The sequence below is a fragment of the Oryza glaberrima genome, chromosome 6 (assembly GCF_000147395.1).
Source record: "Oryza glaberrima chromosome 6, OglaRS2, whole genome shotgun sequence".
NCBI lineage: Eukaryota > Viridiplantae > Streptophyta > Magnoliopsida > Poales > Poaceae > Oryza > Oryza glaberrima.
In genome coordinates, this window is record NC_068331.1 from 870,071 (window position 1) to 897,276 (window position 27,206).

Consider the following 27,206-nt stretch of genomic DNA (forward strand, 5'->3'; position numbering starts at 1 on the left):
ATATAGCTTGCTGCTTTCACTGTATAATAAGATGGCTGAGATGATTGTTAATAAGAAAATTTAGTCTGTGTAGCAGTGCTCAATAAATGAATGTATACTGTGAGCCGTGGAAGGGGTCGTTCTCCGGCGACGGCTCCGGCGGCTTGTCCTTGTCCTTGATGAGCTCCGCCGTGCGCTGAGCATGTTCTCCACGCCCATCAAGCTGGCCTCCAGCCTGAGTATGTCCGTCTCCTCCTCGTCGCTGGACTCGCCGTCTAATACTTCCTCTTCCTTACCTTGAGCTTCGTCGGCGGCGTGCTTGGCGCAGTACTCGACCATCTCAGCGAGGGGTTTGGCGGCGGCGCAGCCGTCCTCGATCAGTTGCCGCAACAGGCTCGCCGCCCTCTCCGCCATTGATGATATCTCCCCGTCGGAGCTCATCATCTTGTTGATATCTTCTTCCGCCATTGATGACGACAACTGTCCAGCGAGCTAGCGACCGGTTTGCACGGAGAAATCAATTAATTGCATGAAACCGATCTAATCCGAGTCTAATTTCAATGCGAACTGTTGCGATGAATCCGTTTCTGAAACATGCACACGCGTGCAGTTGAGTGGATTTGATCTTTTTTTTTTTTTCGGGGAATGGATTTGATCTGATCGAGAGGGGTTTATGTAAATCTTATACGTTTGGGGCATTTGCAAACTTGCCCATTGTTTTTCTTAATCTAACTTAAGACTCTGGTTTTTATGATATTTTGCAAGAATGCTATTCGGATGTGGTAGTTTTACAATAACAATTTAAAACTGTAGTAAATTTGCAATTGCCCCAATATGTTTATCAACCCATTACCGGAACACGAGGCTTCTTTCTGCTTCCTGAAACTCCAAAATTACAGATCAAAGTTACCAAAATTACAGATCAAAGTTACCAATGTGATTCCGATTCAGAAGTACATAGAAAATATCCCAGTACAAGAAAATCTATTTGTCCTGCAAGAAAATTTGGAGCAGCACCAAATCACAAGACAAAGTGCACAAGCATTACATTAGTGTTCCAAACCATTGCTGCGAAGAAGAACAAAAGTTCCAAACCCTTACAGAACGAAACATTACTTACCATCACCAGTGGAAAAGCAACAACTAGTTAACTACACTTGCATCCAGTGCAGTCACACCCTACTATCAGATGGTAATGCAGCTAATAACCGAACTACAAAACGACTGCAAGTGTTAAACTAGACATAAAGACCACCATGAGGATCTCCTAGATTTCTAGGCCAAGTTGCACAAGTCTCTGCTCTACATCACAAGGGGGCAATTTCAGAAGAAGCTAATAAGAGCAGAGCACTCGTGCGTGTGCCAATCACTGGCCGTCTCCGTCTGAATAGAACATGCTTGGATACACCCAGAAGGCCTGCAGCTGACTGTACCAGTTTCTTTTGAACACAAGGTTATCATCAGTGGTAGGATCCCACACAGCATCTGCATCATCACCCAACCCATGAAGGCTCCATGGCTGGGAGTAGTGAGCATAGTACAAGCAGTTGCTCCTCCCTCCCCAGCGCTCCGGGTTCTTGAAAGCAAACGGCGGGCTTCTCGCATCACCCCCGATAAAGAGTGCCCAGTTCTCCAGCTTCTTTACCTCCACCCATTTTGCAGGCTTGGCTGACATGTCCAGGCGGTACGGTCTGTAGTTGACTGGTGCTCCAAATGACAAAGTTATGTAGTGGTCAACAATGAGAAGCATGCCATCGCAAACCACTAGCCATGGTCTCAAATATGGACATTCACTCATGTCATCCCACCACAGGGTTTTCATCTTCTTCAGGCGAAGCTTGGGGGCCAACTGCAAAGTGTACAGCTTGTATTCAATCACGGCGATGAGCTGACCATTGAATTCCACAATCTGATCGACCCGATTAACAGGAAGCTTGAGCTCAGACCAGGAGTCACTTCCAACCGGCCAATCGAACAGAGATGACCGGTTGCTGATAAGGAGATGTGAGTTGGGTGACGTGATAGGAGCCGTCAGAGTGCCACAAAAGTAGATCTCCTCATGGTCCTTGCTGAATGGAAGACGTGGTGGTGAAACCTCAGCACCGGTGAACACATCAACAACGAGACAGTAACCACTGCGGCAGCATATGAGTTGACCATGAGAAGAGCCTGCAAAAAGCATCTTCTGCAGAGTTTCTCGAGGAATCTGGCAGCGGAGCGGGGTGTTTCGGTTGGCTAGATCAATGACCTGACATGAGCGTAGTAGCTTGTGAGGACCATTGCTGGTAGAAGGGATACAAGGGGATTTGACGCGGACATTGGGTCGGACGAGGAGTGGTGGGAGTAAGGTGCGAAAGGCAGATTTTGATGGGTATGATGAGAAGGCAGCACGCCAAGAATGGCAGGTGCCAGCAAAGGCGAGAATGTCGACGAAGGAGCCCAACAGAGGAACAATGGAGTGAAGCAGTTCTTCTTGGAACCTTTGCGCACAGACGTGGCAGGGGGCATTGAGCCAGAGGCATCAGAGATCTTGCTGGGGCTTTGCATGATGGCAGATTGCCGAACTCCCTGCAACACATAACGAATTTGATCACAAGTTAGAAGGATGAAACTGACTAATCTGGAAGCCTGCTAGAATTTCAGCTACAAAATACATGCAGAAGACATCTAAATAGTCATTATACAATGGGAAAGAAGATTTCAATTCAACCAGGTGCATTTTTATGTTCAGGGAGATACAAATATACAATATCATAGAGGAAAAGGGCTAGTTTTTTTCTCTAATCGAAATGTTTTCCTGCATAGTACAGTTTTGAGCTTTTCTATGGAGCACTTCAGTACTGTGTAATCAAATAACGCGCATAAAAATGATCTGAGTGTATTTTTGCGTACTGATTCCTCTCTCCATTTGTACATCAATCAACTCATGCTTGGCTTCCAAATTTCTATTAAAAAAATCAACACCGCTCATCCAAAGAGTACTATTTTTCTATTAAAAAAATCAACCCCAAAAGTAGAAGAGGCACGTTGATTTACATGACACGATTGATAAACCCACCTAATCAACCATATCAATCTAGGGTTGTTACTTTGTTAGCAAGCACATCTAACAACAAAAATCCAGTGGAAATTCCAACCCTAGCGAACGCGCCCGTTTCTTGGTTAGGGTTGGATGACACAAGAGATCGAGAAATGTATCAAGAAAAAAAAAAAAGAGGAACAGGGTTTAGGCGCGAGAAGGCGGGAGGGTAGAGAGAGCGCAGACCTTGTGGAGGAGGTCCGATCTCCGGCGACGGCGAGGACGACGATGCCGCCGGCGACCTCTCCGGCGATGTCGGTTTGCCCTCTCTCTCCCCTTCTCCTGCTCGTCTTATGGCCTTCAACGTGGGCCAGTTTGGTCTCTCCATGTGGGCTGAAAATTATGGGCCCAACTCAATATTTGGGCCGGACTGCGAAGTTCTACGGGCCTGCGGATTATTTGGGCCTCCCATGGGCCATGGATCATGGCCTCGCCGACGCATCCATATCCGCCGCTTCTTCGCTTCGCCTCGCCTCGGAGGCTCGGACGCGCCGCCGCCGGTTGCCCGGTCTCCTCGCCGGCCGGCGGATCCGGTGAAGCTACGGATTAGTGAGTGGTAGGAGCAGCAGCGGCCATGGACGGGAGCCGCCAGGAGATGCCGCCGCCAACGGAGCTGAGCGCTCTCGGCCACAGGTAATTTGGTTTCCGTTCTTGCTTCGATTTTGCTTAGTTTTGTAGATTTCTAGTTGATTATAGGTATATAGTTCCAAGAAGTTTATGGTACCTGACATTCTTGTATGGTAGCATTTGACACTGAATCACTGATGGCTGAAGCTGCGTTGGCTGCCAAAGGAACCAACCAGATCTATTAATAAATTATTAATCAAATGCACTATCTTTTTTCCAGATAAATAGGGTGTATTGCCGCATATTCATACTGTCAAAATAAACATTTTCATTAATTTTGGGAGGGTGGAATACGAAGTACCATTTTGTCTTATTTTGAAGGGAAGGGAGGAAAAAAACAAAAATAGGTTTGGCACAATATAAACAGATTATTACAATTGTGGTATTGTTTAAGATATCAAAGCTGTAGGTGGTTCTGGCGTATATTGTTTTGGTTGGCATCTAGGACGTTGATGCACATCTTATTCTGGGAATCGTTAGTTCGTTACAGACTTACAGTTCAATGAAATGGTCAGTTTTATTTGCCTCAATGTGTCATAACTCATAAGGGTCACTGTAATGACTCAAGAAGCTGTAGGTGAAGTTACCGCTTTATATTGCTTCACTGAAACAACACAGTTGGATCAATATCACTCCACTCTATCTCTCAATCTTTACTAGTAGGAAGTAGTAATTTTATCTTCGAATGTTTTCTCTGCTCCAGTAATCTCTGAATTTTTCTTTGTTTGACAGGGAAGTTGCTGCTGCAGAAAGGCCCTTTAAGAAAACCTGCCACTCATCAGTGCCTACATCTTCTACCTTGTGTGAACCCCATGTTTGGCCAGGTCTCCTGGAAAGCCTCCTTCACCAAATCATTGCTTTGCTTAGCTCATTCCAGGACTTGCTTGCTTTTAGTGCCACCTGCCACTCTTGGCGAGCTGCGCTATCTTCCTTTCCATCCGTATATACTTTCAACTTCCCACCTCTCTGCCTCAAACTAAATACACCTAATATCTGTCCCCTTCGCGTCCTTTTGAAGGACAATCTTTTATCTTACTGCAAATGGCAGCTTGATGATCCATCCAAGAGAAACATATCCCTTCGTTGTTCAGCTCCGCCAGATGCTCCAAATCGCATGCGCTATTTGGGCTGCTCATATGGATATCTCATCTTCTCCTATCATGAGAAGAACTGCCTCTTTGTTGATGCTTACACTGGCACTAAGCTGAAGTCTCCCAAACTCAACTTCATGGGCGACAGGGATATCTACTACAGCATCCTTACGGCTCCACTTAATTCACTCAACTCACATCTGATACTTTGTTCGAGGTCTTCCATATTCTATTGGCAGGTTGGAACAAACTCTTGGACAAAGCACGTTTATGGCGGTGAGCACATTCTTCAGATTGTGCTCTTCAAAGGTGAGATTTTTGCGATGGATGTTCTTGGCAGGCTTCACACCATGCAATTTGCACCTGAGCTCAGCATACAGGAAGTAGCGGTTCTGCGACGAGAAGAAATGGTTACAGGCCCACGTTCTGGGCCATGGCTGGTGGCCTGTGGTGAAATGCTTCTCATGGTTGATTTGTCAACAGACCGCGACCAATTGCCTCGCACCTTTCAAGTCTTTCGTCTTGAGTTTTCTGCTGAAACAGTTGAGTGTGTGAAGATGGAAAGGTTGGAAAATAGTGCTCTATTTGTCAGCCTTGATGGGAGGGACCCTACATTCTGTTGCACGAGCCCTGAAAGATGGGGCGGAAAGAGTAACTGGATTTATGTTGCGAAACCATCTGGAGATTCTGGTGAACCTTGGACTGCGGTCGAGCTCGGTCAGCCAGTTCCTAGTAGAATAGACCGCGTCCCAGACTTTCAAGTAGACAACATGTGGGTGGTACCCAGTTTGATTTATGATGTCAACCAATGATGTTCTCATCAAGTTTTAGCCAGCGTTGCACAAGCCATATCCGTACTTGCTAGTGTGATTTAATGGTTTCTTGACCTGTGGCATATGTATGGATTCTTGTAAGAGTACACTGAAGTTGTATCTGTAGTATGAGAAATGCAGGTTCTTGCATGTACTGTGCAGGGTTGGTCTATGTTCTGTGACCATGTGAATGCTGCCTTAATATTATATTATCGTTGGTTAATGGTTATGTTGTGTGACGCCGGAGGGATGTCGCTGAGAGTTGTTTCATGAATGATTATGCCCTTTTTCTTTTACATACTGATCAAGGATCATGTCCATAAAATTTCTCCTGATGTTGCTACACCAGCCTGCTGAGTGCAGTGTACTGAAACATATGTTCCCTGCATTACTGAAGCATCATATATATGCAACCAAGACGATTAATTAAGGTGACTTAGATTGTTGATGATTGTTCTCTGGGGAATAATGGCCTTGTCTCAGATATCTTGGCGCCAAAACATGCACATGTTAAATTGAACAATATATTGCAAAAATGTAACTAATCAAATCGATTAGGACTCGAGAACATTTCAATTACGAAAGATACTACCAATAATTAAGCAAAAGCATAAACAAAAAAAATCTATTATTACTAATTATTATTACTACGCCTAACAAATTATTATGATTTACTGTAAGGCCCACGCGTTCTCGTTGATGATCTCCTCCTCCTCCTCCGGCGTGAAGTCGTTGGCGATCTTGAAGGTGTCCCTGATCTCCTCCGGCGACTTGCCCCTGATCAGCTCCGCCGTTCGCTGGACGGCCAGCTCCAGGACACCCTCCACGCCCATCAAGTTCCCCGCCATCAGCAGGTGGTACAGCGTGTCCGTGTCCACGTCGATCAACTCCTCGTCGAACCTCTTCAGCTCCGCCGCCGCCGCCGCCGTGCTGCCGCCTTCGACGGCGGCGTGCTTGGTGCAGTACTCGATGATCTTGGCGAGGGGCTTGGCGGCGACGTTGGGGAGAGGGATGCCGGCGCAGCCGTCCTCGATCATGTGGAGGAGAGTATCCGCGACATGCTCGCCGCCGCCTCCGTCATCTCGAAGGTCTCCCCGTCGGAGCTCATCACCTTGATTATCTTCTTCTTCTTCTTCTCTTCTGCCGCCGCCATAGATGACATTAACTGTCAAGCGAGCTAGCAACCGATTTGCATGGAGAAATTGTTCGAAAGTCCTACTGAGCTATTGATCGCTACCGGCAATGTTTTTTTTCTTTTCCTCTTTTTATTAAGTTTATACACCTAAAGTTTACACATCTAAAGTTTGTAGAGCGAATGTTTATAAGTCAAAAGTTTATATATCTAATTATTTCTATACATAAATTTTTCTAACTTATTTTTTTATTTTTTTAAAAATTTATGGTGCAGTAGGAAGAGAAGAAGGGAAGGGAGGGGGGGGGGGGGGGAGGAGTGTAGGGGGGGATGGGAGCGATCGATCGCTCATTAGCCGTCCCCGAAATTGTTATTGAAGAAGCTGATCGATCGATCTCTCTCTGAGACCTGGATTAATTGCCAATGATCAGTAGGTGATCTGTGCTTATCTATTTATTTGCATGAATTGAATCGAATCGAATCCGAGTCTAATATCTCAACTGCTATTCCGAAACGATTGCTTTGCTTGTTAAATCGAAACGGAATCCAAATGTACGTTAAGATGAATTCGTTTCCTTGTGTAAATTCGAAGAGAAGAATGGGTGTTTCTTCATAAATCTGGATCGCTTATCACCTTGTTAATTTGTTACCGACTCAACTGCGACCGTCAGATGAGAGGCGTGCGGTTCGGATTGGTAAGCTAATCTGCCCTCTTCTCGGCCCTCTTCTCGGCCGCCTTATTATTTATCCAAAAATGCTAATCTCTGATACATTCGGTTGGTGAAGAGGGCCAGATTATTTAATTTCTTTATCTAAAATGCTTAATATCTGATCAAACTTCCACACGCGCCAGGGAAGATCTTCTTGGGGTTTATAATGTTGGAAATATCTGTCAGTAAATTACCATTCAATTTAATCCAATAATAAATAATGTATAAACCATGATGATTATAACATAGACCATTGGCAAATTGCTCTTGATACTAATAGAGATAAACAAAATAGACATACAACAGTTGTAAACCATAGAAACAAGCATGTCCAGCTCATTTCCCCCATAAAAATAGAATCATCAGACAAGAACAGAATAAAAGAGCACATAGTGATACAGCTTTAGTTGCGGAACAGAAGCACAGTTGCCAGAAGCAAAAAAAACATTTGCATTTTTGTCACAGTGTAGTGAAAGAAAGGCAGCGACTTATATGGATATTTATTACTGAAGCATAATAATGCCTTATGATGGAACCAAGACGATTTATTAGAACTGAATTCCCCCTAGGAGTTCCTATAGAGACAATTAAGTGTATTAGATTTTTTTTTCCTTATACTCCCTCCGTTTCGAAATGTTTGACGCCATCGTTCGTCTTATTAAAAAATTTAAGTAATTATTAATTCTTTTCCTATCATTTGATTCATTGCTAAATATATTTTTATGTAGACATATAATTTTACATATTTCACAAAAGTTTTTGAATAAGACGAATGGTTAAACATGTGCTAAAAAGTTAACGGTGTCAAATATTTTGAAACGGAGGGAGTATATGTGATTGTTCTATGGGGGATATATAATGGCCATATATTAATATCTTGGCGCCAAAAACATCAAGAGCTACATTTCCCATCGGATACGGGTAGTGGTGTTCCCACGTTCGATTACCCGGGGTCACATGACTCCGAATAATTTATTCAATCCTAACTAAAATAATTTATTCGATCGGCACCGTAAAATATCGATACGAAGGCGAAGAAGCTGTCCGATCTCTATAACCTATGTTAATTTGGTGATTGATTGCCGATCAGATGCTACGTGCGCATCCTTTTTTTCCCATGAATTCAATCGAATATCGAGTCTAAGTACATTGCAAATACAAATTAGGACAAGGTAATTAAGCAATGGCAATGCATGCGAGTGATAAATTGCACAAAATCAATTACTGATTACTTCTGAATAATAACTACTACCTCCATCCCAAAATACTTGTCCCTTTAAGTTTAAGTTTTTGTTTGTAACTTTTGATGATTCGTCTTATTCAAAAAATTATAGAATTATTATCTATTTTATTTGTGATTTTCCTTATTATCAAAAGCACTTTAAGTATGACTTTTTTTATATATTTGCACCAATTTTTCAAGTAATACGAATGGTCAAATGTCACAAGAAAAAAGTCAAAGCGACCACTATTTTGGGACGGAGGTAGTAACTCTAATGTAGTTTGCGAATTGGTATGATGTACTACCTTCATCCTAAAATATAATAATGTTGGCAATAAATTTGAACAAATACATGTCTAAATTCATAATTATAAATATTTATATTTTAGGATGAAGAGTGTAGTAATACATAGTTAGTAAGTAATAGTAAAAGCAGGGTTCAATCTTTTGTTTTCGGCGTTTCTAGCAAAGGGTGCCTATATAACGAAATTTCCAAAAGTTCGAACAAAATTTGGTCAAATTTGAATAAAATATTACCAAATCTCTACTATTATAAAAATTGAAAATGTTTTTGCCGATATTTTAGTACGTCATCCATGTTTGAGTCGGTTTTTAAATTCGTTCACTTTTGAAAATACATATTTGTGTTTGAGTCGGATTTTAAGCTTGTTTGCTTTTGAAAATATAAAAGAAGTCGTATAAAAAATATCTTTTAAAAAAACTTACATACTAACTTAAGATTAATGTCAGACTCCTAAAGCTCATAATTTTCTAAAAAAAATATCCAAGCAAATTTCTACAGTGAATTTCACGCTAGCCAAACCATATAACAATAATAAGATTAAAATATCATTCACCCGTTATAACGCACGGACATCTTTTCTAGTACATAAAGAAAAAGAAAAAGAATTAAAATTTCAGCTAAAATAATATTATATCGGAGGGGTCCCCTCCGATAAAACTGGAATTTCGTTCCAGAATTTTGAACCCTAATAGCCTAGAAGGCCCATTCATACTCCTTGCGGATCTGCTCCTCCTCCTCCGGCGTGTGGTCGTTCTTGATCCCGAACATCTCCCTGATCTGCTCCGGCGACTTGCCCTTGATCAGCTCCGCCGTGCGCTGCGCCGCCAGGCTGAGAAGGCCCTCCACGCCCATGAAGTTGGCCGCCATGATCAGGTCGTACAGCATGTCGATGCCCACCTCCATGAACTCCACGTCGAACTTCTTCAGCTCCTCCTTCGCCTTGCGGCTGCTGCTGCTACCTTCGGCGGCGGCGATGGCGTGCTTGGTGCAGTACTCGATGACCTTGGCGAGGGCGCTGCCGGCGACGTTGGGGAGAGTGATCCCGGCGCCGCCGGCGCCGGTGCAGCCGTCCTCGATCATGTGGAGGAGTATCCGCGACATGCTCGCCGCCGCCTCCGTCATCTCGAAGGCCTCCCCGTCGGAGCTGATCACCTTGATCATCTTCTTGTTCTTCTCTTCTGCCGCCGCCGCCATTGATGATGTCACGCGAGCTGATAGATGTCTAAATTGATCGACGGCGAATTCTGAAGCTGATCGATCTCTGAGACGACCCACGTTTGGTGATTGATTGCCGATCAGGGGCCATGAGCTCATATATTTATTGCATGATGAATTGAATTGAATCCGGATCTAATTTGAACTGTTATTCCGAACCGATTGCTTCCTTGTTAATTCGAAACGGAATCCAACTGTTAAGTTGAATTCGTTTCTGAAACTTTGCGTGCAGTTCAGTGGAGGTTTCCTTATGTAAATTCGAACGGGAACAGGGGTGTTTATGCATAAATCCACTATCAAACCGGGAGTTGGTCTATTTTCTTAAAAGTCCCTACAATTATCTCCTATTGTATTATTTAGTCCCGCAAGGGGAACCCCCGCCTTCTTGGATCTCCGGCGACGAGCAGCCTCCGTCGCTGCCTTCTCCGGCAATGTCTGCATATGCATCCTGCATCCACGATGACGTAAGCCGGCCACCTGATCGAGCAGTATGACGAATGCAGATATGCAGTGGAAAAATATATTTCTGACGAGCATATGACATTCAGGTGTGTGTTCATCAGTGGGTATTCCTTTTTTTAATTTCGACAGATTTGAAATTCAGGCACTCAGGTACCTACCTATCTCGTGAGATACAGTTATCGAATTTAATTTCCACAGGCCATTATATTGTTTATGCATGCAGTTTGGGTTAGGTATTATTTTGTTGATATGTTTAGTCTCGATTTCACTATTAGTTATCTCCAACTCTACATGCTCCTTCTGAATTATCAGATGGCCTAAATAAAATTCATGACTTATGCATCTCTTATGCTTTTATGCATCTCTGATCAAATTTTCAGACGCATTAGGGAAGAATATATACGCTAGGAGATCTTCTCTGGGGGTTTATGCTATCTGTGGGTCATCAGTTCACATATCTGAAACCCATTTCCAGTGAAAATTCTTGCAATGGTATGTCACACTGATCATGTATATAAATGCAGAATGTATAGGTGCTCTGCTGCTCCTTGTACTTAGCTGAGCTTCAGTTGTTTTACAATTTAGATTACAAGAGAAAATATTGTCTAGTAAAAGATTTCTTATTGAAATTTACAAGACAAATCGTTGGCAGCAGAGTAGACCACTGGTGCAGCCTAGCCAGTTTCTGGTTATTCCATCTGGGCTATTTGGCTACATGGGCTGGGCCTAAAGCTCATATGTGTTGGTTATGTTGGGCTGGGCCAAAAGATCTATGTTTGTAGCATCTGTAGTTATCAGGCTTCAAGTAGCAGACAATTCTCCTGTCCTGTGTCCATCCTTTCACTTTCAGCTTCTTTTTTAAATAAAAAAAATCACAAACAAATCACTGAGCACTTGTGCTAGTCTTCTAAATTAACCCACTATGATGGCTGTCCTGTCCTTTTTATTGGCAGTAATCAATAGTACATGCATATCCACTCTACAATAGACAAGTTTGTCTCTTTTACTAACTATTTTTAATCTCACCATCCAGACAGCTTCATAAAGCTAATCATTTGATGTTCACCACCTGTTCTTGCAAGCCCAACTAAAATTTGCTACAGTATTACCTGTAACCAACATGACCTCAAAATGATGGTTCACTATCAATGTTTACAGTTCATGTGGACAAAAAAATCTCACTGAGAGAAAAAAAGGTATTCTTGCAGCCAAACATGTGTGGTTTCTCAGACCAACCACATGCCTAGTTCATCAGCAAGATTTTTTTCAAAGGCATGCTTTTAAAAAAGATCACTCCAATTATACATCCAAAGTAAAATGTACTCCGTAAGAATCTACAACTCTTATCTTCTTTTACATGTAGATGTGATCACTTTGATCCCTTTTTTGGGTCAAAAATGGCTTGATGCTCACCTAGTTGCCAATATGGAAAACCAAACGGCACACCTAGCCGGCCAGTTGCTGTTTAACAATGACTGGAATAAAGCTCATCAGCATCATCTTTTGTCCTCTCTTTTTTTTTTACCTTTTAATTTCTCTCCAGCATGCCCCATCATTTGGAGCCCTGTGAGGCCTCAACATCTTGATGATGTTGCAACATTTGCATCAAGTGAGAAAAAAAAAAGAGAAATGACAAACAGGGCAAGTGTTCATATGGAACAAGACTAGACTTGAGACTTTGAAGATAACCTTGTGGCCTTCTTTGGCTTTGGTGTGCCAAGAAATCAACACTGGCCCAGCAGTTGTACTTCCAGACCCAGCCAGCTGAATGTGACCATCAGATGCAGCTTCTATGTCGTCACGAGTTGGACAAGTTTTGATTTTTTCATGGAAAAGATTGAGAGTATTGACCAAATTGTATGTAGATATGTACGCCGGGTCCAAATTCAAGTCTAGCCTGCACCCAGATTTTTCATCGTATTTGACTACCACTAGATGGAAATGGAGGGTGCCGCTTTTATGTTTTGGGGTCAACCGGTTCTAGAACTGAATTAAATATTATGTGACAAGGTTTGGAGATACCATGTAGGAAAAGAGTATGGGTAACTAAATGGTTTGTCGTCTTGCAGGAGCTATTTTTTTCGATTACATGGAAGACGCATCATGCAAGGGCCTTTTTATGGTTCTTGTGAGTGTGCACTCAGATGGTAAGTAAGATCAGTGAATCCCAAAAACCCTGGCTACCTTCAAATTGATAACATGGAAAAAGTACAGATCATAATGAACAAAATATATAGGTGAAATCCAGTAAGAAAAACACACACACATATTCCTAAATGACAAGTTGACAACACGACAGGGAGATCGCTGTTGTGTCAAAAAGAGAGAGTTGAACGGTGGTGACAAAAAAAAGAGAGAAAGAAAATGATATATTTGCAGTGAGAATCGTGGTCTCTGAGTCTCCACACATGCACACACAAGAGTAGACTTTGCATCGCTCACAGGAAAACCGAAAATGATGTGAGGAGGAGCAGATGAGACGGATTGGAGTTTGGAAGATGCGAAAGGATCACATAATTTCATATCTAGACGTTTAAAAGACTTTTATGTGCACTTGTCACCTCAACTTTAATTTTCTTTCTTTTTCTCTTTTCTTATCTAGATTGCAGAGAGATGGCTGGCTGCTGCTTACATAATCTATTTTGGCTGAAATAAATGGATTTGTTGCCATGTCCTTTTTTTTCTTCATGATACCTGCACTTCTAGATGGAAGATGTCATGTGTAAGTTCTCTTACTGTTCACACTGAAAGCTACTGCATGAGAAAGTCTTTTTTGTAACCTCCAATCACCTCCAAAATAATAATCATGTCGCACATAGGAAAAGTTTATAAACTATTGTCCTACAACAACTATAGTTTGGACAGAAAAAAAGTACGTTTTTTTTTTAATTTTTGCAAAACCCATCAAAGGATTGCTAGGCATTAATTTGAGCTAATACAAGTTAGTAGAACAGTAAAATAAATGAAGATATGTTAATCATTTCTACAGTACCTCTGAATTCTTAGGACATACTCATGTTGCTGTTTACTGCTCCTACACCAACTTTGGCACTAAAAGGAAGAAGGATTAGGGATTAGGAATTCGTGGCCTGGTGTGATGTCAACCAATATGTCTAACATTATCCAGCCATTGTTGGCTGTCATGGGTACACAAATCTTATGCATCAAGTGACAACAGATTTCAGTTAGTGCTCAGGATAGGTGTCCTATGTGACTTCAAATCTAGGCTTTTTGGGCACTTTGCATTCACATGACTTGTTCTTGACTCCACACCTGAAAGTTGAAACCACCACAATCTAATTCAACAGTTAATCTGATTTTTTTTTACAAAAACAATATAATAGTTTGTATGGACAAATCTGAATATCATCCTGGTCTTCAGAGATTTGCAGGGTCGCCCCAATTTCAGCGACAGGTAAACGCTGGAGGATTGAGGAATGAGTTCATCTTCCACCTTCACCTTTTGTGCTGGTTTTTGTTTCTTTTTTCCGCCGTTCAAAAAGAGTTGGCGCGCTCGCTTTGACTGTTCTGTCCTTTAATTTGCTTTCTTGTTTCTTATTTTATTTTGTTCGTGTTGGTGATGACTTTGCAGTACTAGTATCAGTTTAGTTTGGATTGATTAATCAAAAGGACATCATAAAGCAATCTGAGCATGGCTGGCCTTTTGAATCAGAGCAGCTCTAGAACTTTTGCTCTCAAGGTCAGGTGTGAGCTTACTTGTTAAAACTGTCCTTAACCAATTGTATTATTATTATCACTTACTTTTTTTTTCTTACCCTCTGAAATCTGACCATGATCTGAAACTATCTTTTTTAGATAATAATATCATGATCTGAAACTGTTGGCCAGAGCATTGACAAACAGGAGAATTTGGCCTCAGCTGATGCTGCTGCTGATCAACTGAAACTTGTTCTTAAACTACAATTCTGAACTGAACATGATGCAGGAAGGAATCTTGCCGGCTCAAGTTTCGTCATTCTTCCTGAAAGAAACAACAAAGCAAGCAGAGCTTAATGCAGATAAGAGAACACGCAGGCTTTGGTTGGGTTAGAGGCATCTTGATTAGTTATAATCTGATGTATGAATGACTCCAAAACATCAGTTTGTTGTCTAGTGCAGAAATTGCGCCGGTCAACTCCTTAATTTCATATCTTTACCTTCCAACCGGCGATCAGAGAACGGCTATTATCAACTTGCATTAGTTAACACTGACTAGTAATAACCTATGGTGATTAAGCTTGTAAACAAGAATGCAATGGAGTAAAGTAATGAGGATGGCAGGTGAAGAAGAGAAGAGGCCAGAGGGATGGATTAAGCAAGAAAAGACGAGGTGATTGAATGATTAAAACAAGAAGAAGACAGGCAATTGCCGGCATGTAGTTCAGTGTTGTTGCCTGCAACGGTAGCTTTTCCCGCCTTTTAAGCGACGTTTACTGCTACTACAGCTCACTCTACAGTATTAGTATCTATACGTGAGTGACCTGTGGTAAATTCAGCGTAACGGCTATAACAAGCAAGAACAGATAAAACGGTAAAAGGACAATTGCTTGTTATAGAAAGCCGGATACGAAGTGTCTGATCGGTTGAGCACTTAAGCAGTTAAGCTAGGCTGGTATGTCATAGAAAAACAAACAAAGATATTAAAAATAATTTATAGATAAAGCTTTTATATTTATATTCATGGTTTAAAAGTCAATGCTAAAAAAATAAACTACGGTGAAATACAATAAATCAAAATTAAGTTTAAAAATTCTTTGGTCACTTTGATTTTAGAAGGCAATGCCATTAAATTCAAATACATTTTAGAAATTGACATCATCAAAAGATCTTTATTTCTGAAGGCGTTGTTCCAAAGTATAGCATATAATCCCGATATTCTCTTCATGATTGTAATAGAGCAAAATATCGCTAGACAACATGACATGTTCATGTTACCTACTACGGTTTTTCATCTTTCTTTTACTTTTATTTTTACTGCATGTGTGCATCCTTGATGAGTTGATGTAAAGGTGTAGGATGTTTTTATTGACTAATGAAACAATCCATTATCTATAAGAAAATGATTTATGTACATCTCAATTTAAGTCATGGTTATAAATACTTAATCCCACCATATTAATATAAGTGCAACCTTGTATATTACTGCTCTGTTAAAAAAAAAAACCTAATCCTATAGTCCGTTGTATATTAATATTGGAATGTGGGGGAGTAGTACGTTTTTAGGCATCGACGTGAAGTACGGATTATGTACTTCGGAGGGTTAGACGGCCGGTTTGATGGAGTGATGTAGAAACAGGAGAAAAACGTTTGGGACGGGATAGCAAAGCGTAGGGCAAGTGCCAGCGTGGAGGTCAAAGTCAAAGAGACTTTGCTTGAATAGCCGTGCTGGCAACGGTAAGAAAGAAGAGCTCCCCTTGTCTGTTTCTTCTCAACTTGCAAGAAAATTCTTACAGTAAAGACTGCACAAGTGAAGAGGATGGCACAAGTGAAGTGCAGGAGATGACACTGGGGCCCTGCACCTGCACTGCACATGTGCAATCATCATACTACATGCTCTCCTTCTCCCTCTTTCTCTTTCTGAATTTCTTCTAATTTCTCTGTTTCATAGTAACAATTCTTAAAATTTAACTTGTCATTGTTTTAGCTCGACTACTCTTGTTTTATAAATAAATCTACAAGTACTAAAAATATATCATATTACTAAAGTATGTTACACGGTAAATTTAAATATATTAGTCCCATCCAACTTGATCGAACGGTTTAAAAGATATCAGTGGTCAATTAAACCATTTGTTTGTTAGTTAGTTAATATTGCCAAGCACTATTATGAAATGGAGTCAGTAGAAAAAAACACTACTCCATTGGAAAATAACTCATGGCCATTTTATTCTTTTTTTCAAAGAAAATAATAAAGAACTTAGGGTGATATTTTAAAAACAAGAATACTCCATTCTTGAGGTGATGAGAGGAAAACAAGCAATGGTGTGCAACCCACAGAAATCATGGGTTACCTACTACTGGCCACTGGCAGGACCAGGGCAGGCACATTAGGAAACAGGGGCTCATCATCATGCCCAACCCATGCTGCTTGCCTCCCTGTCTCCCTGCCTCTAAATATGTCATGCCAACACCACATAAATATCTACTCCTTGAGTAGGTTAACCAACCTTACCATCATAAACTAGTATAATTATTCTCAACTCAACAAGTGGTCCATCAACACATGGCTAACCATGTTTCTTCTGTAAAGCTAATGCTTGACTACTTTGTTTTAAGTTGAAGTGACAATTAATATGAGTTTTAGTCCAAGGCTTTGTTTGGAACTTAGAAATTTTCAAGCATGATTTCAGCTTCGAATAATACAAATTCTTTGTATATATCTTTACTTTACTTGTAGTTAGTACATATGTAGCTGGGTGTATATATGTAAAAAGATTAAATTCAAATTCTATTTTCAAAAAAAAAAAACAAATCCTGATAATAGGGGGGAAGATCAACTTGCCTCCCTGGCTTATAGTTTAGTCTTTGCCATCAATAATTGTTTTATTGGGTAGGAAAAAGTCACAGTTATGGACCCCCAAAATCACAATTAATCTTCTCTAATACGCCCCCATAAACTTTGCTCTTCACGCATCCAAAGTCTACCACTAAATAAAATTATAAAAATGCATGGATGATTTCATGGCCACTCAAGCATCTAGAGCTTGCACAATAGTCCACTTTATTGATGGCTTTTGGACTATGGAATTGGCACAAATTGTCAAATAGAGTATTTTCATAAGCAACTTTTGGACTATTTATGAACTCCCATAAATCATAGTGTACTTTTTTTTCTAAATTCTCCAAATGATCTGTCCAAATAGTAATTAATTAACCGAGTTGACCATCACACCCTTCATGCGCAATGAGAATAATGAAGTCATTAGTAGTAGTACTGGTAGTATATTAATGCAGCCGACGAGACTAATTACTCATGACCATAGTACAAAAAACCGGACCGGACCGGCGGTTGAACCGGAAAAAACCGGAACCAGCACTCTCACCGGCTCGGTTTGCTCTAAAGACCGTCCATGCAATTGAACCGGTATAAACCCGGTGAACCGGACGGTTTTTGCTTAAAACCGGCGACCGGGCTATACTAAACCGGCAGGTCAGCTAGTAGATGGGCCGGCCTTCTAAGGCCCACTTCACTTCCGGCGGCCCATGTTCGTTTTATTGCCTAAAAATGAGAAAAAGTGCTGCTTTGGGGGTTTGAACTCTAGCTGGCAAGGAGCTAGAATGTGATCCTCACCACTAGGCTAACATAAGCTCCCTGTTTGAAGGTAGTTATGTATAATATATGATGGTTCCGGTTCAGCATTAGACCGGTTGACCCAGCGGTCCAACCGGTGAACCGATGAACCAAGGGTCCAAGCGGTTCGATGACCGGTCCGGGTTTTTCTACTATGCTCATGACCCGATGTGTACGTCGAGACGGCTTGATATGGACGGCTCCGTAAACCTCATTGTACGTATGCTTCTTGACCTAATCACCATTATTTAAATTTTTCTCTTTTTTTGTTGTTGTTTTTATTGTTAATTCTGCCGTAGATGGACTGCAACTTGAGCTAAATTGCAGTCCCATTTGGTTGTTGATTTGGATAAGTCGTCTCCTGGTTTGTGATGTGTTTGCTGCTGTTGATGTCTTGATGAGGTGAGAGATTCTTTGAGCAGGTACATTTTCTTTAATTGCAAGAGGTAGAAGAACACAACACAAAAACAAACTCTTTTATGATTTTAGAGAAAAAAAATAATACAAACTATTTAATGTACAAAGCTGATTTCATCCCAACAAACTCTGAAAGAGAAATTAAGGCTTCATTTTGCCATGAGGTTGTTCTCTTAAACCCTTCATTAACCTGTCATGCAAAGGGGATGTGTCAGGTGATCATCATTCGTAATGCACATAGAAAAAATTATCCAGAGCTTTTAAGTAAGAACTAGTAACTGCTTGTGTTCAACTATTTGTGCTGATGTTTACACTAAACAAATGGTTGGAAGTACAATGTTTTGTGCAATGATCAGCTGATAAAGTCAGAAGGATTACATCACATTTGTCTGGAAATAAGCCCGGATGCATCCTTCGACAAAGGTATGGAGGGTATCCTCAAGGGTTCGACAGTTTACAACGGCTACTGCAAACCTTATCATTTGGCAGAAAAGTCATTAGGATGGCATCACAAATGATGCCAAAATCCATGTGTCTCTAACAGTTGATAATATCTATATTTTCATCCGAACAATAAAATAGCTAAAATTTATGGATAATCCGACTCCTGTGATAGCTATTTGAGGATATGAAGTAATGAATTAGCTAGTTGCAAAGTTGGAAAGTTGCTTTAGAAAAATATTCTAAAAAAATTATATAGAAAATTTTACACAAAACATGACGTTTGATATAGAGATTAAAAAACATGACGTTTAAGAGCTTGGGAAACGTGCAAATAAAAATTCAGAATAGAGATTTACTGAAAAAGAAAAAAATACATAGGATGATATAATTACTGAAAAAGAAAAAATACATAGGATGATATAACATGACCTATCCAGCATACCTAGCATAAGTTTTTTTTTAATGTTTTATTTGATATAGAGAAATTATATAGGGATTTTATGTTTTCTTGTAAATTCTTGCTCTTGCGTTCTAAAAGAGCCCTTATCCAGGTTTCAAGAACACGAAATCAGTTTAAGCCTCAGTGCTCTTTCAGTTTAACCCTAAACCCCAACCCTAAAGAACCTGCTGGGCAAATTTGAAAATTCAAAGGTAACTTCAAATAGAGTACAGGGAAAAAAAATAATAGAATTTGACCCGGAATAACAATTTTGCCTGGTACACAGGTCAGTTTCCAGCTCCCGGACTTATTTTTAATAATTCTTGTTTTGACAGGAAATAGTGACAATAGTATCTTGCATTTCACCCTCCAGAAATCAGGTGACAAGATTGCGCAAATTTGTTTGCACAATGCAATAGAAATATTATAGAAGGGTTTTATTTCACTTTGACAATCACATTTTCAACAGAAAAGCAACCACGAAGCATGACTGCCAGAGAGAATTTCGGTGGCGATGAACAAAGAACCATATCATCAGTTACAATTGTCTTCCAAGCAAAGAATAACACATTAACAACTAGCACACTTCCTCTACCACTATGTCATCATCATCATGCATCCCAGGGGGCAAAGCACCGAATTAACAGTGTCACTGAAACATGAACAAGAAAGAAACAAGAAAGAAGAACAAATCCCTCTCACAAACACAACCTCCACAGCAATTTTCCAATCTTTCCTTCCCACAAGCCCATTTAATCATCATCATACCCTCCCCCTTCCCTCGCCGGAATCGGCAACCGCACTCATGCCTTCCCCTTTCTCCATGCCCAGCCTCTTCTCGTCTTCCATTCCCTTCAGATGCCCAGCAGCCTTCAGCGCCCCGATGTTGCTCACATTACCAAAGATCAGAACAATGATGCCGAGGAAGCTGCCTAGGAACGCAGCAGCAAACGATCCTCCAGCACGTCCAGGCCCAGCGGATGCAGCAGCGAAGCCAATCATAGCACCAATGCAGCGTACAAATGCATACCACACCGCAAAAGCACCCTCCTTCCCTGGTGGCGAGGCATCGAGCAGCAGAATGCGACCAAATGAGTACAGCACACCATTGGCTGTGCTCTGGACAAGAGCGATCACAATGATGTGAGCGGCTCTCCACCTGTGGCTCTTGAAGTAGAAACCAGCACCAGACACAAATAGGCAGATGATGAACCCAAGCAGCTGCATGCGAACAGCATCAGCACGGATGATGATCTGGATTGGGTGCAGCAGCGGAAGTGAGATCAACGGGAACAGGAAGTAGAGTATCCAGAGCACGAGCACAAGGACTGGCTTGATGCAAACACCACCAATAGCATACAATGTGCCACTGGTGAAGATGCACATTGTGGCGAAAGATGAAAGGAACACTGCAACCAAGCTTCCGATGGCCTGTGGGTAACGCACAAGGGTCATGCTGTAGCTGAGCTTGGTGAAGAAGTTAGGCTCAAATGCTGTGGTGGGCGATGAGCTGCTGGGTCGGTTTGTGAAGAGACCATGGCAGATACCAATGAACCAGATAAGGCCACTGAAGATGGAGACGACCCAAAGGCCTGTGAGCTGGTCAGTGCGCCGAAGCATGTGGTACATGAAAGCAGCCATGAGCGCAGCCCCAATGCCACCAATGGCAGTGCAATACAGGGTGAGCTGACTGGCAGCAGCACGACGGCGAAGGACAAGGTGCTTGCCAGAGTCATGTGCTGCAAGGCCACGGATCATGAGTCCAAGATTGCGTGTATGCACAGCCTCAGCAACAATGATGGATGCACCAATGAACAGGATGTAGAAGAGGAACACCCAGACTGTCTTGAAGAAGCCAGTGAGGAGGCAGAAGAATGAGCCAAACGATGTCGCGGCGATGAGGATGAGCGACTGATACTGGCCACGGTCAAGGTGGTGTGCAGCCTGGGTGAGGATCGGAGCCGCAATGAGGATTCCAATCGCCCATGATAGGCCACTCCAGCCCAACGGGGACAGCCGGGATCCATCAATGGCAATCGAATGCTTGGTCAGCCTCTGGTACCTGCCAACATTTCACAAACTTGGTGTGACCATGATGGTTTGGTTGCATCACATGAACATGTACAGGTAAACATTGCATGCTATGAAATTTATGCAGTAAAAGCTTCCAGGGTGTACAAACAATGCGTGAACATAAACTGCAAGAAGCACATGCATTGCCTGCTGAAAGTCACCGTGCTAGAATTCCAGGGGTTCATACCAGATTAACCCGTTAAAAGATGGTAACTTTTGTGTATTGAGGTGTCAACGTTGACACATTTAAGTAGCATCAACAATCTCCCTTGCAATCAAGGGCAGTTAGTTGGCCTGATGCAATTTAAGCATGCCATACTGTGGTGCACCTACCAGTTGGCTGGTCATGCGGTTAGCCCTCAACAGCATTTGGGGTTAAAGGCAAAATTGCAACGGTTTAGGGGCCTCTTTTCCTGTTCAAAAGAGAAAAAAAATAAAAGGGAGGGAGGAGGGCAGGCCAAAGAGAATAGGCAAAAGCATGGCCCTGCTTTTGCGCACTCTTTTTCTTGGTTCTATCAAAAGTGAGACAAAAGCAATGTAACCCTCAGCTACACAAACTAGATCTATCAGCCAAGGAAATGAGCTACTACCATCTCCAGGGGTATATGGCACTGCATGGATCACAAAAGAAATTTTGCAGTACTACTAGTAGTTGAAATGAAATATGGCTAGTTATCTGAAGCATGGAAGCAAGTTTCACAGGCCATATTTAATGAGACACACAGGCCTCGGCTTGGGGTACCTCATAAATTTCATACTTATGGCTTCCACTGTCCATTCAGTACTACATTTTCGATCTCACCACCTAATGTTTCTCAACGTTCGGAAGATTTTTAAAACAAATTTACAAAGGCACCCCTAGGGATTTCTTGTTTGACCTTATCCTCCTCCAAAGAAATCTTGTCTCTCACAGTCACAAGAGCACAGCTAGTAGTAGTACAACAAAAAGAAACTGACAAAAAAAGATGCAGTTCATTACGCGTCTAGGTAGAGAAAATCTCAGGAAAAACGAAAATATATTAATAAAAGAGAAATGTGGAATGTGGGAAATAGCCTCACTGAACAATATCTAGGACCAAACAGTAGCATCTTTTGGAGCTTTGCACAAGAATCTCTTATCTGCTAATAATGGAGAGCAAAGAAACATGGAATCTCAGGAATCACGGGCTATTTCTTTTTAGGATTTTGCATATACGCCACATATAAAGTGCAGCCCGGAAAAATCCAATCTTTGAAGTACTATACACCAGTTTATTTTCACATTTGGGGTACCTTGAAGATGTGTGGGTAAAAGAGGTTAAAAAAAGGTGGAGTAGAGAACTACGAGTACAGATCACAAGATGAAGGACGATGTAAAGTTAAAACAAGCTCAAAACTTTCAAACCAAGAACAAGAGCAGAGAAGAGACTAGCAAGAAAACTACAGAGAAAAAAGAGTAAGTTTTTTTTTCCTAAGTGCACTATGCCTGTTCGTTTGATGTACAAAACAAGAAGCATATTTTAGGAAGACATCAGGTGGAAACTTCAAAAAGCGGAGACATAAGCTTGTAGAGGTCTTAAACAAGAGGAGCTAGAGAGGGGAAACACTAGGAAAGAAGAAAAACCTCACTGCAAGAGTCATCACTAGTCAAGTTGCTCAAAGTTCTACTAAAAAGGAAAGAATAAATACTAATAGTACTACTTCCAGTGCAAACACAAGGGGGAAAAATGATAGTAACTTGGTAAATCTAGCTTAGCTCACACAGATGCAAGTATTTTTCTCAACCATTTTGAAGAGAGGAAAAAAAAGGAGTGAGAAAAATACACCCAGAAGAAAACAAAACAAATCACCAAGGAAACAAACTGAAAACCCCTTCAAAACTCAAACCAAAAAACCCCACCAAACCCCCTCAAAAAAACAAAGAGAAAACAGCCAAGAAGAAGTGAAAAGATTTGAACAAACAGTGGAGGGAAGGGAGCTGAGTCTCTCTTACATGGACATCTCATGGATGGAGCAGGTGGCGCCCTTGACGATGTACTTGGTGTCCGGGGTGAAGTCGGAGGCGGGGAAGGCGACCTGGGTGATGATGGCCGGGAACAGCACGGGGAGCAGCAGGTGGGTGATGAAGTAGGAGCAGAAGCCGTAGAGGTACCACCCGACGAGCTCCACCATGGCCGGCGGCTCCTCCGGCATCACGTACGCCGGCGCCGCCGGCTCCCTCCGGTACGCCTCCCTCACCACCTGAATCTCCCTCGTCGTCTCCTCCCCGGGCTGGGCGCCGGCGCCACCGTTGCCGCCGCCGTTACCGCCGCCGTTCTTGCCTCCTCCCCCGTTGCCGCCGTTCTTGGGGACGGCGGCCTTCTCCTTGGCCGCCGCCGCCTTCTCCTTGTCCTCCTTCTCCAGCGCCTCCCGCATGCTGCTCCGAGGCTGCGGCAATGGCTGCTCCGACATTGCGCCTCCTCCTCACCTCCTCCTCCTTTAAGCACCAGCAACCACAAGGACGAGAGAGAGAGAAAGAAGAAGCTCTCACAAGCTCTATGTGTGCGTGAGCCTTGTGAGAGCTATGAAGTGAGGTGGTTCTTTTGAGGAGAGTTCTTGGGTTTGGTTTTGGTTTTCGTTTCTTGGGCAAAACCAAAGCTACACAAACACAATGGAATGGTGAAGGTATAGAGAGAGAAGGGAAGAGAGAAAGGGAAGAGAGAAGCTTGTGTTGTGTGTGTTTGTACTAGTACTACACACACTACTGCTATGTGTCAATGTGTATGTGTGTGTGTGGGTGGGGGGGGGGGGGGGGGGGGGAAAGGTGGTGATGGCGGATTTGAAAGGTTGGAATGAAATGGGGTTTTGGGGGGAGCTGGAAGGGAGTGAAGAGAGAAGTGGAGGGCCTTGTGCTTGTGCCAATGGAGCCAACCAATGGAGGGGCAGTTTTATGGGGGTGGGATCTGCTAGGGGGACCAAGAGAGGGTGGACACTGTTTGGTGTTGATGAGTTGGCCTAAGTCCCTCCTTCCTCCTTGGTTGGGCTGGGAGGTTATGACTTGTGAGTTGTGACTTCATCCCTTGTGATTTGGTGACGTTTGTTTTTACATATGGCCAAATGTTTATGGTGGTAGCTGCAGCCGTATTAGGGTGTTCTTTGGTGGTTTTGCGATTTTATGCAGTGAGGTGAAATACTAGAGATATTGGTGTGCTGTGAAAATATACCAGGTACTCAACACGTAGCTCGTATATAGCATATTAGCAGCACATGAGACGAAAAAGTTCACAAGGTTGGTATCTTCTAGAATAGTGACCACCACATATGCTTGGGTTTTTATGGATCATATGCACAAGTTCAAGAGTAGAGTTGGTCAATCTTGTAGTTATCAAACGAGATGAGTTTGAATGGTTGGCAAAAGGGACATCTGCCCTGTCTTCTCGTGTCGATTATAGAAGATCATAAAACTAGTCATTTTAACATAGATATAATCACTTGTGCTTGTTAATGATTAAATATAAACCTATTGCATTAAAGATGTCATCAAATTATAATACAATATAGTCATCTTTCATACTACACAACACCCCTTTGTATTGTAAAGCGCATATCCTTATTAATCATGTCTGGCTAGCTAAATTTACCATACAACATGTTTACATCCCTTATAAAGTTATAATAGTATGTTTTGTTCCAGGAGGAAAGCAGTGATTGTTTTAGGGGGGCATGGATGGGGACCCATAGCATTTCCTGGTAAATAGAGACATGGGCCTTTGGATACCTGGCCTCATTTCCCTTGCCCTATCTCCTAGGAGACCTGCACCCAGGAGGGGTCACTGGCTCACTGATTAGAGAATTGCAAGTTTTTACTACTAGCTGGTTTACAAAGAAAACAGCCTTCTTGCACTTGCCCCTCTCCTCTTGACCTGTGTCCATCACTCCATGCCTCCCTGGCATGGAGCCATGGGAGGATAAGGGCTTTACAACCATCTCCCCTTTCATTTTCCTACCCATTTTTTTTTCTGTTTTTCCTACCCATTTTCTTCATCAGAACCCACTTTCTGAGGCCAAGTTTTGTTTTCCAGAGAAAAGCTTTGATGGATGCTTACCAGTTAGCATGCTTGCTGGGTTGTCCTGGCCTGGCGAACGAACACGCACGGCCCTCATCAGTCCATGACGGCGACCACCTCCCTCTCTTCCCTGTCATGACATAAAACCAAGCAATTATATCAAACATCGCTTGCATAACATCACAAGCATTACATTACATTACGAAGCAGGCATGCGAGTACAGATAAAATGTTTTCAGTTCGCATCAAAACGTATTGCTGCGGACAGCGATACGCCCGTGATGCGATCATCAGCATGTCACCAGCAATGAGCCATTTTCATGAACAACATGGATGTTTTAGTATATACTAATAGGAGTACAGACACATAAAAGGGAATCGGGTTAAGATTTCGGCGACAATGACCCGCGCATTATTAGAGATGTTACAAGCAATGTACTACAGGAGTAATAAGTGCCTTTTAGGATCATGCAGTTGGATTTCATGTGAAACATCTTCCAATGGAACTGGAAAAAATGAAAGTGAATTTGAGTCTGGTTTTCACCTTACCTTACCCCCATTCAGTCCACTCAGTTAAGGGCCTACCATGTGTGCAAACATGCACTGTGGCCAGCAGCCTGCTCACATGTTAGCTCAAGCTAAAATCTGTCCTCCATTTGCCCTGATTGAAGCAAGAAGCTACTACCATTGTACAGCAGGGATCCTGTAGAAAAAAAATGTACAGCAGAGAAAAGGACCACCCTCCAAGCCCAAAAATGGCACCCATACTCATCTTTTCCTTCCAGCTTGTGTGCTCTCCACAGCAATAAATCTCGGATCATTTTCACATAACAGAAAGTAAACAGATGAAAATTATCTGATCTGGTAAAAGAACATGCCTAGCTTAGTACCAGTGTTAGTGCTGTTGCTTAACAGCTTTCCAGTAAGTCATGAATATCATATATCCTGATTCTTGGACCAACTCAATCAACGGGGAAACAAGCCAGAGCCTAAACAAGGTTGGAAAGAATCCTCAATGAAATAAAGCTCAATCACTTTGTGAATGGCACACCATATATCCAGAGAGAAAGTAAACAAAACACAGAAAAGGATCATTAGGGAGAATTAAATAAGGGATAATTGATCCCTGTATCTAATACTACTAACTGACATAACTATAATAACTAATAGTATTTGCAGTTGCTGAATTTTTGTTGAGGGTCCAAGAAGAGAGCTTTGGTGTGCCTTTACAGAGGAGGCGTCTCGGATGCCAACAGAGCAGAAAAGAGCGGCAATGATGCTGGCATGCCCGCAGCAGCCAGCCCAGCTTAGCTTTGAGCTTTCTTCTTCGTTCCCGGGCGACCCTTTTGACTTGGAAGCTGGATTGGAAAACCCTCTCCCCTCTCACCTTTTGCTCCCCAAAACTTATCATTATTTTCACAAAAGGCCCCTCCTCCCTCTTGCACACACACTCTCTCTCTCACACACACACTCACTAGCTTTTGCCCTACTAATCATATGCAACCCCAGACAGCTGTTTTTGCTGTTCCCCATGACCCAAAGTACTACACTACCCTATTTGCTTAAAGAAAAAACTAAAGATAAAAAACAATGCATATCCTCCTCCCTTGCAACCATCGTCTCAGAGCAAGGATAATGGTGAGCTATAAACAAGCTAAATGCTTATGTGGAAGAGAGATAAAGAAAAGTGGGAAGTGATGGCTCTCATGCAAGAGCTAGCTCCACACAAGCTCCAAGAAATAAGCATTAAATTCATAGAGAGATAAAGAGAGAGGATGAAAAAAAAAAGCTAACCTTATAGCTAACCTATTATACATGTTAGCTTTAATATTGGCTTATAGTAAGTAGTGGGTTGTACTACTAAACTCGCTCTCAGTAGCTGTC

General features: G+C 42.1%; 3 protein-coding genes and 2 pseudogenes across 3 annotated transcripts; 1 reads left to right on the forward strand and 4 right to left on the reverse strand.

Moving 5' to 3' along the window:
* Window positions 1–960: 960 nt before the first annotated feature.
* LOC127777684 (uncharacterized) lies at window positions 961–2,526 on the reverse strand (annotated as a pseudogene).
* Window positions 2,527–3,515: 989 nt separating this feature from the next.
* Window positions 3,516–5,817, forward strand: LOC127775531 (uncharacterized). The gene is made up of 2 exons (XM_052301782.1): window positions 3,516–3,691; window positions 4,418–5,817. The coding sequence occupies exons 1-2, from the start codon at window positions 3,633–3,635 to the stop codon at window positions 5,586–5,588; spliced, it is 1,230 nt and encodes a 409-aa protein (XP_052157742.1). The 5' UTR covers window positions 3,516–3,632; the 3' UTR covers window positions 5,589–5,817.
* Window positions 5,818–5,883: 66 nt separating this feature from the next.
* On the reverse strand, window positions 5,884–6,741 carry LOC127775532 (SKP1-like protein 20; annotated as a pseudogene).
* Window positions 6,742–9,518: 2,777 nt separating this feature from the next.
* On the reverse strand, window positions 9,519–10,440 carry LOC127777846 (SKP1-like protein 5). The gene has a single exon (XM_052304467.1). The coding sequence runs from the start codon at window positions 10,268–10,270 to the stop codon at window positions 9,650–9,652; it is 621 nt and encodes a 206-aa protein (XP_052160427.1). The 5' UTR covers window positions 10,271–10,440; the 3' UTR covers window positions 9,519–9,649.
* Window positions 10,441–19,640: 9,200 nt separating this feature from the next.
* LOC127776655 (uncharacterized) lies at window positions 19,641–24,178 on the reverse strand. The gene is made up of 2 exons (XM_052303148.1): window positions 23,270–24,178; window positions 19,641–21,286 (listed from the first exon to the last, which is right to left on the reverse strand). The coding sequence occupies exons 1-2, from the start codon at window positions 23,725–23,727 to the stop codon at window positions 19,987–19,989; spliced, it is 1,758 nt and encodes a 585-aa protein (XP_052159108.1). The 5' UTR covers window positions 23,728–24,178; the 3' UTR covers window positions 19,641–19,986.
* Window positions 24,179–27,206: the final 3,028 nt, after the last annotated feature.

Bases quoted from the DNA above. Each gene is read 5' to 3' on its own strand.
- LOC127775531 (XM_052301782.1), top strand. From the start codon at position 3,633: ATGGACGGGAGCCGCCAGGAGATGCCGCCGCCAACGGAGCTGAGCGCT. The intron at 3,692-4,417 runs GTAATTTGGTTT...TTTGTTTGACAG, and splicing joins CTGAGCGCTCTCGGCCACAG to GGAAGTTGCTGCTGCAGAAA.
- LOC127777846 (XM_052304467.1), bottom strand. From the start codon at position 10,270: ATGAGCTCATGGCCCCTGATCGGCAATCAATCACCAAACGTGGGTCGT.
- LOC127776655 (XM_052303148.1), bottom strand. From the start codon at position 23,727: ATGTCGGAGCAGCCATTGCCGCAGCCTCGGAGCAGCATGCGGGAGGCG. The intron at 21,287-23,269 runs GTAAGAGAGACT...AAATGTTGGCAG, and splicing joins TCCATCCATGAGATGTCCAT to GTACCAGAGGCTGACCAAGC.